The 12,716-nt window shown below is 39.7% G+C and overlaps 1 protein-coding gene across 4 annotated transcripts in view; it reads right to left on the bottom strand.

Annotated features, from left to right (window-relative positions):
- LOC104101682 (protein phosphatase 2C and cyclic nucleotide-binding/kinase domain-containing protein) overlaps nucleotides 1–12,410 on the bottom strand; it is a 36,824-nt gene extending 24,414 nt beyond the window's left edge. For all 4 annotated transcript variants that reach the window (XR_011407803.1, XR_011407801.1, XR_011407802.1 and 1 more), the window contains exons 1-5: nucleotides 12,112–12,410; nucleotides 10,332–11,728; nucleotides 2,681–2,812; nucleotides 2,354–2,584; nucleotides 2,094–2,219 (exon numbers count right to left, since the gene is read on the bottom strand). Coding sequence is in view for 1 of the 4 variants with exons in the window: in XM_009609173.4 (XP_009607468.1) it covers nucleotides 2,094–2,219; nucleotides 2,354–2,584; nucleotides 2,681–2,812; nucleotides 10,332–11,372 (1,530 nt within the window). In the remaining 3 variants the exon portion in view is untranslated. The remainder of the gene's footprint in view (nucleotides 1–2,093; nucleotides 2,220–2,353; nucleotides 2,585–2,680; nucleotides 2,813–10,331; nucleotides 11,729–12,111) is intronic.
- Between the last annotated feature and the right edge of the window lie 306 nt (nucleotides 12,411–12,716).

The raw sequence follows: 12,716 nt of genomic DNA, 5'->3' as shown, positions 1-12,716 counted from the left end.
ATATGTAAGGTATGGTTTGGGAGTGTTTAGGTGGATAATGGCAAGTGTTACCAAAAGCGAAAAGCGCAAAAAAGCTCTAAGGTCTCATGGGACTTTAAGCGCAAAGCACAAATAAAGGGCGGTTTAATAAAGAAGGGCGCAAATGAAGAAAAACTACAAATATGTATGTGTAGTCCAAGACTAATATCTATAAGCATGATTACCAAATATATGGACAAAGAAATTGAAGAAAATTTACGATAAAGTGAAATATCAATTGTTTAGTAAAGCCTCTTCAGGATGACGCTCATTGGCAAGGAAAAGTGTGCCTTAGTGCCTTGATGACAACACTGAAGCGCCCGCTAAGCGAGGCGAAGCGCTCAACATGTTGTGAGCCTCGCTTTAGGGCTTAAGCGCACTTTAAGCGCGCCTTTGATAACACTCATAATGGTGCAAGGAAAGATCAAAATTGATGAGACAAAGACAGTCCTAGCCATCGCAAGATCATCACGAGAATTGGACCGGGGTAGGCCATATTTCAAAGAAGTGTTTCTAGAGGCAATTATGAACTAATATTATGTTTATGAGATAAATGTTATAATAGGCCACAAGTGCCAATTTATGGAAAACTCTATCCTAAGGCCATAAGTCCATGATAAAATTTTAATAGTTATGAATAGGCTAAAAGTGCCCAATGATATTCTGTAATATTTTGAGAGTAACCTTAGATAACTGAGAGCGTATTTGGATAATTGGCTCAATACCCAGAAACTATATGTGTCGGTGTAGGATTATAGTTTGTAACATTTTCGAATGGCAACTCTATTGTACCACAAGGAGTGGGATATATTTATAGCTTTTTCACGTCGAAAACATATGGCATTATGGTAACGGTTCACTCAATGAAAGGTTTGTGGCATAGTGCGCCAGGTCACGTGCGCATCTAGAATTGGGGCGTGATAACAATTGTATCAACAATGACTAAGCCTTAAACCAAATTAGTTGCTCTTGCTGATATGGATACTTCGCTTTCATTCTGTTTTATAATTTCCTTCATGTGATTTTAGGTCTATCTCATCCTTGTTGAGTCCCATATCCGTGAGATGTGGATTTCTTGGGTTCCTTATATGATCTTGGGCAATCCTCACCTCATGATCTACTTTTTGGGATTGAGTTAGACTCAAGGTCCATTTATCATGGTATTAGAGTCAAGGCTCATCCCAATCCATTATTACCGATGTTAGGCCCTCATTTGTTATCCACGCTCCAGATTGCAGGCCTGAGCGTGATGGGAGGTTTTGAGTCCCACATCGGTGGGATGTGGATTTCCTAGGTTCCTTATACCTTTGTACCGTTTGGATTGGCTTATTTTAAGTGCTTTTAAGACAAAATAGCTTTTAAGCCATTTTGTAGTGTTTGGATAAAGTAAAAAAGTGTTTTTAAGAACTTGTTTTTAAGCTAAAATGACAAAAACAATCCAAAAGCCAAAAGCTAGAATTCCTAACTTATGGCTTAAAAGCTATTTTGGCTTAAAAGTCACTTAAAATAAGCCTATCCAAACGGTATCCTTATATGGTCTTGGGCAATCCTCACCTCGTGAGCTAACTTTTGGGGTTGAGTTAGGAAGGTCCATTTATCAATCCTCTTTTAACACCTCCAGCAATCATGTGTCACACCTACAAACCAGTACATTTGGACATGATCAAACTATCTCAAGCAACTTTCTCTTATTTGTTTTCTTATACATGTGTTACTTGCACCTTCTATTGAATATGATCATTTCTAATATAAACTAAGCTAGAATGACCTCACATACATTTGAGCATTTTCCTTTCCAGAACAATCATCTTGTGAAATTTGCTCAGTACGATTTACTCATGAGTTAATTAATAATTTGAATGAATTTCATCTCATTCATGAATCATGCAAAACTACAAGAGACAAAATTGGCAGTATATAAAGATCATGTGTTTTTACCTCAAATGTCAAATACAAACAATTGTGGTCCTCTAAAACCAATAATACAGGACAACGTACAAAAAAATTGTACTTCATCTTGGGGTTTCCTTATCCATATTACATTGCTGGATCTAAGCTCTGCTACAAAGATATACCTGTTTGACTACAACATCTCCAGCTTGTACCTCAACTTTTTGCATACAATCCAATAAAACTTGACACTGAGAATCTGTAAGCTTTCTAAATAGAAAGTGGTCATGCAAAACCCGTTCAATCTGTGCCTGTCATGCAGAGATGATGAAATTACTTTTTATCCATTAGATTAATAAAACTGATAACAATTGAGGAAGTAGGTTATAAGCTTCTTTGGTTAGAACAGAATATCAAAAGGCAACCGATGAAGAAAAAAGGTTACTTCTTCTTCCCATGTCTTTCTATGGGCTGGAGAAGGGGGGGCCCACATCTGCCCATTCTCTAAGGAACTCTCAATAGCACGCAATCGTGCCCGTGATATATCTTGCCTGGCACGTTGATTCCTGGAATTCCAGTTCATAACTGATGGAGATTCTGATCCTGATAATTCAACAACCTGAGGCAATGGTGGTCGTAAAACTACATCAGAACTTGTTGATTGACCAACCGCAACCTGACAACAAAATAGATGTAATAGGTGAATATTTGAATTAAAGAAAGTATAAATATTTTAGAAACAGAGAACGTCAGAGCAAAGAAAACATATTACATCAGTCAATCCGTTGACTTGTACAACTATCACGGTAATATCATCTGTGCGAGTTTCATACTGTAGCCAAAGACGGTATGATTCAGCAACAATTGCAGCACATGCATCACAAGGATCCTTATACTTTGCAACCTACAAGGTCATTCAGTGAATTAGGAATATAAACAGGTAAAAGAAGAAAACAGAGTAGACACCATGATTGTAGCATGTTGTCATTCCCAACTGATCTTAGGAGACCTGTTGAGGTGGAACACGCACAAATATTACAACAGAGAAACATGCATGAGCGCAAACTGGTGTTATACTCCCATGAAAGTTCACTGTAGAGTTTAAATTTTCTTTAAGACAAAACAACAGCAAGAACACTACTCTGTCCAGAAACTTCAATGCAACACAGTATTCGAACAATGATGATTAATATGTGTGTAAGTGCTTACTAATATTGTCATTTGAGGAGAAAAGGTTATAAAAACTGCATCATATTGCAGGTAGTATGATAATAAAAATCTAAAAACCCAGAAACTCTAGATCAAGAGAACAAGTTGATGGGAGAACAGTCCCTACACATGCTCAGTTTCTCTCAGGAAGAAACTCCTGTCTTCTCATGAATTCTCATCTTCAAGGTTCAGATGAGCTCAGCCAGATCACTTGCAAGTTGATGCAAAAATTGATCCTATAATTGATGACCAAAAAGCCCCACAGTCTCTAATAACAAAGTTAACCAAGATAGGACCTTTAGATTGATGGACCACGAATTGGTTTGGTATTAGAAAGTATAGAGACAGGATGCCTCAAACACAAAGGCTAAATAAAGCCTGTCGGATCTGGAAGATCTTTTTCTCTTAAGAAAATTACCTTAGCATTTTTTGGTTTAAAATTCTCTTAAGGGGATGTTTTCATGCTAGGAGACACGGTGAATGGTAGGGGCAGAGCGCACAACATATTTTTCATCTAGCTTCTGGGTTTAAGCGTGCCTGGAGCGAGCCTTGACAACCATGTTAAGTAAGCTTTAAAATGAGCCTTAAATAACACTAATTACTTCATCAAGTTTAACTATTCCTCCAAATCCACATTCTCAAGACTAAGACCTCCTCTGGTGACTGGTCATTGCCATTGCTGATGAATAATTAACCCATGCAAAAAACAGCTATTTTGAAACCCAATGAGATAGAATAAAACTGATTGGAAATCTTTTTTCTTTAGTTGATAAAATAGGGTAATTTTATTAACAAAATACAGCAACGCAATACCAAGAAGGTATTGGCAAAACACAAATGCTCTTAACTCAGCATTCACCTCATGGAGTCTATGAACTCAACAAGGTGATTCATATCTTCTATCCTGGTTTCCTTACTCCATAAGTATAAATTTTGTATATAACTACTGTTAACAAAAGATACTGTTGTTTTTCTCCTTCGAAGCATCTTCTATTTCTTTTCAGCCACATAGTCCACATGACACAAAAAGGAACTCTCCTCCGGATTTCCTGATTGTAAATCTTTTACACTTGAATGAGAACTAAGACATGAATTCTATTACTAACAATTGTTTTGCACATCCCAAAAAGGGATGGCCTGGCCGAAGAGTTGGAATAACAACCTTGAAAAAGAGGTTCGACTCCTAGCAAAGGCAATATAATGTGAATAATTCTCATCTATCTAAACTTTGATGGGCAAAGTTACCCAATACCTGTGGTGGTGGGAGGTAGGAAGAGGTATGCGTAAATTGGCTTTGGCACCACCGTTTTGTATATATGAACACACACACACATTATTGTAATATGTATGTATGTATGTATGTGTGTGTGTGTGTGTGTGTGTATATATATATATATATATGCTTGGTACCAAGGTAAACCTTATGGAAAACTGTGCAAGTCTAATTATTATTTTGCAATAGGAAAAACTATTACAAATTTACAACTAGCTAATTTTTGTCTCGTTATATGTTTTAAGGCAATCGTCACCTCATGAGTTGGCTTTTGGGGTTGAGTTAGACCTAAAGTCTATTTTCTTTACAATCTGAAAGAAAACGGTACTACCTTAGGTCCCAAGTCATAAAGGAATCATTTCATGTTAATTGATCAAAGTCCCCTATCAATTCTGGATCTAGTAGCTAGGAAAAGAAGTCATCTCACAAAGCAACAGTTTTGAGCTTTTTGGATTTCTTGGGCGGGTTATGAATATTCGTCAAAGAAATGAAACTCATCTGCTTCCTGCACACCCAATGTCTCACCAATTGTATCTTCCATATAATAAGACGGTCAGATAATTGAGTTGCTGAAATTTGAGAGAAAACTCTGGAGTTTATTTCTTGAAAGTCATTTCTTTATCTTGAAGCCATAACTTCAAGTGGTGGAATTTTGCAAATCTTTATCACCTTGATTGGTGTTTCGGCCTTTAGGCCAAGTTATGGTAGTTGCTGGTTTCTTATCCATTTTTTACCTTTCTTAAAAATGTCCATTTCTAATATGATTTCATCCATCTTTATATTCAACATTCAGAACTTGTTTCCACTTGTTTTGGAGTCACTCCTTGCTTGTTTTGAACGAGTAACTAAGTAAGTAGTTACTTGATAGATCAGAGTCTCATCTTTCACCTCGTTTTGGAATCACTTCATTTTGGGTTCTACAGCCTAACATACATCTGTTCTTGAAATCTAACCATCATCCATTATTTCAACTTAAAGAACTTAATTGTATCATATATCATTTATTTGCACCAACAAGAAATTACAATATCAACCAGTCAATCAACTGCGTCTACATTTTCTTTTCTCCATCCTGGAGAAAGCAGTTCAAGAAGATGTTAACCATAAATGAAAATCATTCACGCTGCTTTTATTCTTCTGGACTGCAAAGAAAATGCACGCAGCATAGTCTCAAAAATGCTCTATACTTTTGTTCTCCACTAGCACCCTAAACTAATCACCAGGACTTGATTGGTTCGACACAACACTGATCTTATGTAAAGTTGAAATGCGCACACATGTAAGAGATTCGTTTAACTTTAACATGATATTAGTGGATGTAAAAGACATCAATTAAATAATAGTGGAGTCAGGTGCACGAATAGTGTTTGTGGATGATGTAAAAATTTTAGATGCCCCAAAAAGGAAAGATGTCCCATTATAAGGAAAACATAAGAGTACTTTATGGTAAGATATTTGCTGTCTCCTGTATTATTCCAACATAGATTTGGGAATTGATGTTGTACTAAAGGTTTAAATGAGCTAGCCTTTTGTGGTTAATTGGTAAAAGATAGTTTTGCAAAGCAAAAACTAGAGCTATTTACACAACATACCCAGTATTATCCCACACCGTGGGGTATGGGGAGGGTAGTGTGTACGCAGACCTTACCCCTACCTTGTGAGGATAGAGAGGTTGTTTCCAATAGACCCTAGGCTCGGGAAAGCATAAGCACCACATTAATGAAAATATAGACAAGAGGGGACAGTACCAAAAAGCCATATAAAAGCATAATAAAAACAACAAGATAGTAAGGTGATCAACAATGAAAGAAAACAACGGTTAGTCATAAAAACCTACTACCAACAGAAAGCGAGATTGCGTGCCGATACTACTGTTATGAACACTCTAGACTACCTACTCTACTACCTTAATCCTCGACCTCCATACCTTCCTATCAAGGGTCATGTCCTCGGTCAGCTGAAACTGCGCCATGTCTTGCCTAATCATCTCTCCCCGCCTCTTCTTTGGCCTACCTCTACCTCTCCGTAGGCCCTCCAATGTCAACCTCTCACACCTCCTCACCGGGGCGTCTGTGCACCTCCTCCTCACACGACCAAACCACCTAAGTCGCGCTACCCGCATCTTGTCCTCAATAGGGGCCACACCCACCTTGTCGCGAATAACCTCATTTCTGATCCTATCTAACCTGGTGTGCCCGCACATCCATCTCAACATCCTCATCTCTGCTACCTTCATCTTCTGGACATGAGCGATTTTGACTGGCCAACAATCGGCCCCATACAATATCGTTGGCCTGACCACCACTCTGTAGAACTTACCTTTAAGTTTCGGTGGCACCTTCTTGTCACACAAAATACCGAAAGCGAGTCTCCGTGTAATTCATCCCGCCCCAATATGTGTGTGACATCTTCATCAATCTCCCCATCCCCTGAATAATAGACACAAGGTACTTAAAACTTCCTCTCCTACGGATGACTTGCGAGTCTAGCCTCACCTCCCCTTCCCCTCCTCTCCTCGAGTCTCGCCACTGAACTTACACTCCAAGTATTTTGTCTTGGTCCTGCTCAACTTGAAACCTTTAGATTCCAGGGTCTGCCTCCATACCTCTAATTGCGCGTTCACACCGTCTCGCGTCTCGTCAATCAATACAATATCATCTGCAAATAGCATGCACCAAGGCACTTCCCCTTGGATGTAGTGCGTCAGTACGTCCATCGCCAGAGCAAACAAAAAAGGGCTGAGTTCCGACCCCTGATGCAACCCATCATAACCGGAAAATGGTCTGAGTCCCCAACCACCGTCCTCACTCGAGTCTTTACTCCATCATACATGTCCTTAATCAACCTAACGTAGGCAACAGGTACACCTCTAGCCTCCAAACATCTCCACAAACCTCCCTCGGAACTTTATCGTACGCCTTTTCTAAGTCGATGAACACCATATGCAAGTCATTCTTTCTCTCCCTATACTGCTCCATCAATCTCCTAACAAGGTGGATGGCTTCTGTAGTCGAACGCCCCGGCATAAACCCAAACTGGTTCTCGGAGATAGACACACTCCTCCACACCCTTAGATCTACCACTCTCTCCCAGACTTTCATAGTATGGCTAAGCAGCTTGATACCCTGATAGTTATACCAATTTTGGATATCACCCTTGTTCTTGTATACAGGAACCATCGTGCTCCACCTCCACTCTTCGGGCATCTTCTACGTTCTAAAAATGACATTAAATAATCTAGTGAGCCACTCCAAGCCTGCCTTGCCCGCACTCTTCCAAAACTCCACCGGGATTTCATCCGGCCCGATCGCTTTGCCCCTGCTCATCTTACGCATAACCCCCTCAACTTCATCAACTCTAATCCGCCTACAATACCCAAAGTCACAACGACTCCCGGAGAGTTCCAAATCACCCAGTACAATGCTCCTGTCCCCCTCCTTATTCAAGAGACTATGGAAGCAGGTCTGCCATCTCCGATGGATAAACCCCTTATCCAACAAAACTCTACCCTTTTCGTCCTTGATGCACTTCACTTGGTCCAAGTCACGCGCCTTCCTTTCTCGCGCCTTGGCTCACCTGAATAACCTCTTATCCCCACCTCGGCCCTCGAGTTCCTCATACAAACGACTAAAAGTTGCAGTCTTGGCCGCCGTAACTGCTAGCTTTGCCTCTTTCTTAGCCAACTTATAATGCTCCTTATTCGCCCTTTTCTCCTCCTCGTCTACACTTTCCACTAGATTCAGATACGCTGCTTTCTTGGTTTCCACTTTTCCTTGCACCTCTCCATTCCACCACCAGTCTCCCTTGTGACCACCAGAGTAACCCTTTGAGACCCCTAATACCTCTCTCGCGGCTTCCCTAATGCACCGCAGTCGTGGTCCACATAGCTCTTGCGTCCCCACTACTCCTCCAAGCCCCCGTAGTCAACAACTTGACCCCCAACTCCTGCGCTTTAGCTTCCGTCAAGGCTCCCCACTTGATCCTATGTTGGCTATACATCGCCCTCTTCCTCCTCTTCCCCGGACTAAGAGCCTATGAAGGGTCAAGAGGTACTCACTCGGGATGACCTTGCAATCCGTGCAAAGACCTCTATCGGACTTCCTGCAGAGTAAATAATCAATCTGAGTCTCGGCTACCGAACTCCGGAAGGTGACCAAGTGCTCCCTCTTTTTCGGGAAACTCGAGTTTGCTATCACCAAATCAAATGCTCTAGCAAAGTCCAGCAGAGACGTTCCTCCTCCGTTTCTATCTCCAAAACCAAAGACACCATGCACATCATCATACCCCCGGACGTCGCTCAAATGTGGCCGTTGAAATCTCCTCCTATGAAAAGCTTCTCGGTATGCGGGATACCACGCACCATCTCATCCAAATCCTCCCAGAAACGCATCTTGACTTCCTCATCCAAGCCTGCTTGGGGTGCGTACGCACAGATTATGTTCAAAGTAAAACCTCCAACAACTAGATCAATAGACATCGGCCTGTCATTCACCCTCCTAACCTCCACCACTAGTTCACAGAGGTCCTTATCAACCAAGATACCTACCTCGCTCCTGCCCCTCACCCTACCAGAATACCAAAGTTTGAACATGTCCACATCTCGCGGCTTATCTCCTACCCACCTAGTCTCTTGTACACAAGCTATATTAATCTTTCTTTTCTCGAGAATCTTCGCTAACTCTACAGATTTTCCAGTCAAAGTTCCTATGCTCCAAGACCCCACTCTCAGCCTAGTAGCTCCCTTAGCCCTCTTACCCCCTTACCCCCCCGCACCCCTTCCCCGCGCTGACACCCCCTAGGACAAGACCTTACCCTACCATCGTTCACCAAAGCCACTATAATCTAGGAATCAGTACGCAAGCACTATCCTGAAAACAAGCGAAAAAAATAAAATGAATTATCGAAATATAATCTACCACTAAAGGTCGCAAAACAGGTGAGGAAATAAAATAAAGGAACTAACGGGAACTATAATCTACAACTAAAGGTCAGAAAAACAGGTGAAGAAATAAAACAAAGGAACTAAAGGAAACTATAATCTACAACTAAAGGACAGAAAAACAGGTGAAAAAATACAATAAAAGAGCTAAAGGGGACTATAATCTACAACTAAAGGTCAAAAAAAATGTGCAAAACTATGGCAGAACTACTAGGGGATATATGAAATAAAGATTCAAAATAAAGATGTAAACAGGTAGATAATAATATAAACAAGTAGGCAAAGCTATCACTAATGCAATTAATTTGATAATGCTAGGGCAAATACTAACTAAAGATTCGAGAACAAAATAGGCAGGCAAGGAGATACAATTACACTAAAATATCAAACTATTAAAATATCAAGACAAGAGAGGAACAATAGAACCTGGATTGCAACCCTTGAAGTTAACGAAAATCTGTCCGGCGGTGATGTTGAACGGAACAAAGGGTTTGCGGAGACTTGGAAAAGTATATACACGGCGAGAATTGACCAGAATCTGAATCTGAATCTTCGTGGGAGAATTATTATCGCCGGTGTATAAGAGCGCAAATTGACAGCGCAATTGATAGAGACCTCTGAGAATTTCCCGAAAAATGATTTAATTTGGATTCGTTATCAGTGAATTTGGTGTTCAAAACCCCTTTTTAGAGTTTCCCCGAATGCAACTGTCCTAACAATGGTCTGGAATTTAAGTCCAAAACCTAGAGCTATTTCTTTCATTATTATGGGTGCAAAAACTGATAAATGGCCTTATCGCAGCCTCTCACTAATTTCCTACAGTCTGCACATTTCCTGAATACTAATTAAGATATGACTACACATGTCAAGCAAAAAGACAAAGTCCTCAAAAGTTCAAAGCACTTTATTTATTACTAGACTACAGAATAATTTTTAGTCCAATGTTGAATAAAGAGAAGCTAAAATATATAGGAAGTAGAAGGAGAAAGAAGAATTTATTACCATATCCACAACGGTTTGGCTGGAAAGAAACTCAAATACCCCATCACTGGCAATCACAAAGAAAGGATGATTTGAGGTGAGCTCCAAAACAACAATTTCAGGATTTGGAACAACACCAATTGTCTCAGCCACAGAATCACCTATACTTCTTGTAAAAGCCGTACCAGGATACATCCCATTTGGCACCCACAACCTTGGAGGATCACCTTCATCACCTTCTTCAGTGTCCCAACATTGCACATCAGGATTCTTCAATCCTTCAATCTGATCCAGTGTAAGAACTCTTGCTCCACAGAGCTTAACCCGCTCAGACTCATCAGGCCTAAATGGTGTTTGGTCGATTGATAAGTCAACAGCCACAATTTCGTTACCCTGTCTCTCAGCTATAACAGCTCTTGAATCACCCGAATTAGCAATGTAAAGTGTCCTACCTCGTACGAGTATAGTTATTGCAGTTGTTCCGCTCATGTTATCATCTATAGCATCAGCGTGCAACTGCGTATTGGTCATCAAGAATGCCGCATGACATGCTTCGACAGCATCTGAATGAAATTTACTGTTTCTAAGCAAATTCTCACAAAGTTTCTTTTTCACAAACTGCGAGCATTGAGCTCCAAACTCTCCATGGCCATCAAAAACACCAAAGAAATGATCATTTGGGCTTGTTCCAAACGGAGTGTGAATGCAAAAACTGTCTTGATTAGCTTTATCAAGGGCATCGGGATAGTACCCTCTTTGAGATAAAAATGAACATCGTAGTTCATAATTCCCTGACGGAACTTTTACAACCCGGGAACCATCGGGTGGTAAAAATTGTGCAGATACTCTTGACAGTCTAGTTATACCAATTTCATTGTCCCTAGATAGACTTAATTGATTTAGTTGATCTCTAATTTCTCCCTCTTCCCCATCTGATGAAGAAGCAGGTGAAAACACAGCAATTCCAGCAGCTGCTTTCAAATTTTCAGGTTCTTTAACTTCCACATTCCTTGGTGCACAAATCTCCCCAATGCAAGAAGCTCTTGAATAAACACAACCCATAATTACAAATACCAAACTGAGTCAACCCCACACCTCAAAACTATCAAATGATTCATCACCAGCTCAGGGGCCAATGCACTGTAGAAGCTATGGTTTCGGCTGAACTCAGTTGCTTTGGCTCAGACCCTGTATACGTGTTTAAGAACTACTAAATATTAAATTTCGAACCAGTAACTCAAATGGTCTGTGGGTTCAGCGACATCCCGGATCCACCTCTGCAGCAACTTTTTAACTTTAACCAAACAAAATTTTCAGAAACCCCTTATCCTGAATTCCGCGAAAATTGGCAGCACCTTGTCAAAGCGTAGCTGACAGCCCCTTGAGATTAAAAAAATTGCAGGAGCAGTAAAATTAATCTGAAAAATAGAGAAAAACACTGTAATAAATATACCAAAATTCAACCTATCCAAAAAGATTCTGAAAGAATTGAAAAGAAAAACATAATTGCAATTGATAAAACTAGAAAATTCAGTAAAATTCCAAGGAGAAAATGAGACCATTGGTATAAAGCTATCGATCGAGATTACAGAGAAGCATAATTGAGAACAAACTTTTTTTAGAATCAGAGTGATTTGAGTACTTTAATTTGTTAGATTAAAATGTAAATACTCCGAAACTACTTGAAAATAATGAATAGCAATTCTCATACTCAAATGTCAAGTAATATGAAAAAAAATCAAATATATTGAGAGAGACAACAGTAATTGAAAGAAGTAGAATGAAGATGAAAAGAACGTACTTCAGCAAAAATTGAGATTGTATTATAAATGCAATATTCCAAGAAAACTGGGTTTCCTCGTTCTGAGTGGATGGACAGTGTGAAGTGGGTATAACCCAATCATATACTAGTAATTTTTAGCTCAGAGAGAGAATGTGTGTTTGTGTGAGAGAGAAAGAGAGAATGTGTGCTGTGTGTGTGTAGGAAACGTAAGCAGTGCATGTGTGGAAGGGCTTGGCCTGTAACTCTTTTTCTCTTCGGGGTAGGAAGTACTCTCACAAGCCACGCGCTTTCTTTAACACGCGCCTCCTTGTGTAGTTGTTTCCGTTCCAAGGGAATAAATCGCGGGCCCAAAGAGCTATGCACTGGCAATCTGAATAGAATAGATCACATTGCATCGACGGAGTAAAAGAATTGTGGTAAGCGGTAATGTTAAAGCAATTTTTTTTTATAGGTGAAAATACAGTAATAGTATAAAAAATTATTTATATTAACAGCTTATATAACTTAAACTCTAAGTAAATATTTATTATAAGTAATATTAATAATTAATACCTTGATAAAAATAATAATTATGTATTACAATATATTAAATTGCTTTCAGGTAAAAAAATTATATTGACAGT

The sequence above is a fragment of the Nicotiana tomentosiformis genome, chromosome 5 (genome assembly GCF_000390325.3).
Source record: "Nicotiana tomentosiformis chromosome 5, ASM39032v3, whole genome shotgun sequence".
Taxonomy (NCBI): Eukaryota; Viridiplantae; Streptophyta; class Magnoliopsida; order Solanales; family Solanaceae; genus Nicotiana; species Nicotiana tomentosiformis.
The sequence above is the reverse complement of the archived record's forward strand: the minus strand, read 5'-3'. Positions and strand labels throughout refer to the sequence as shown.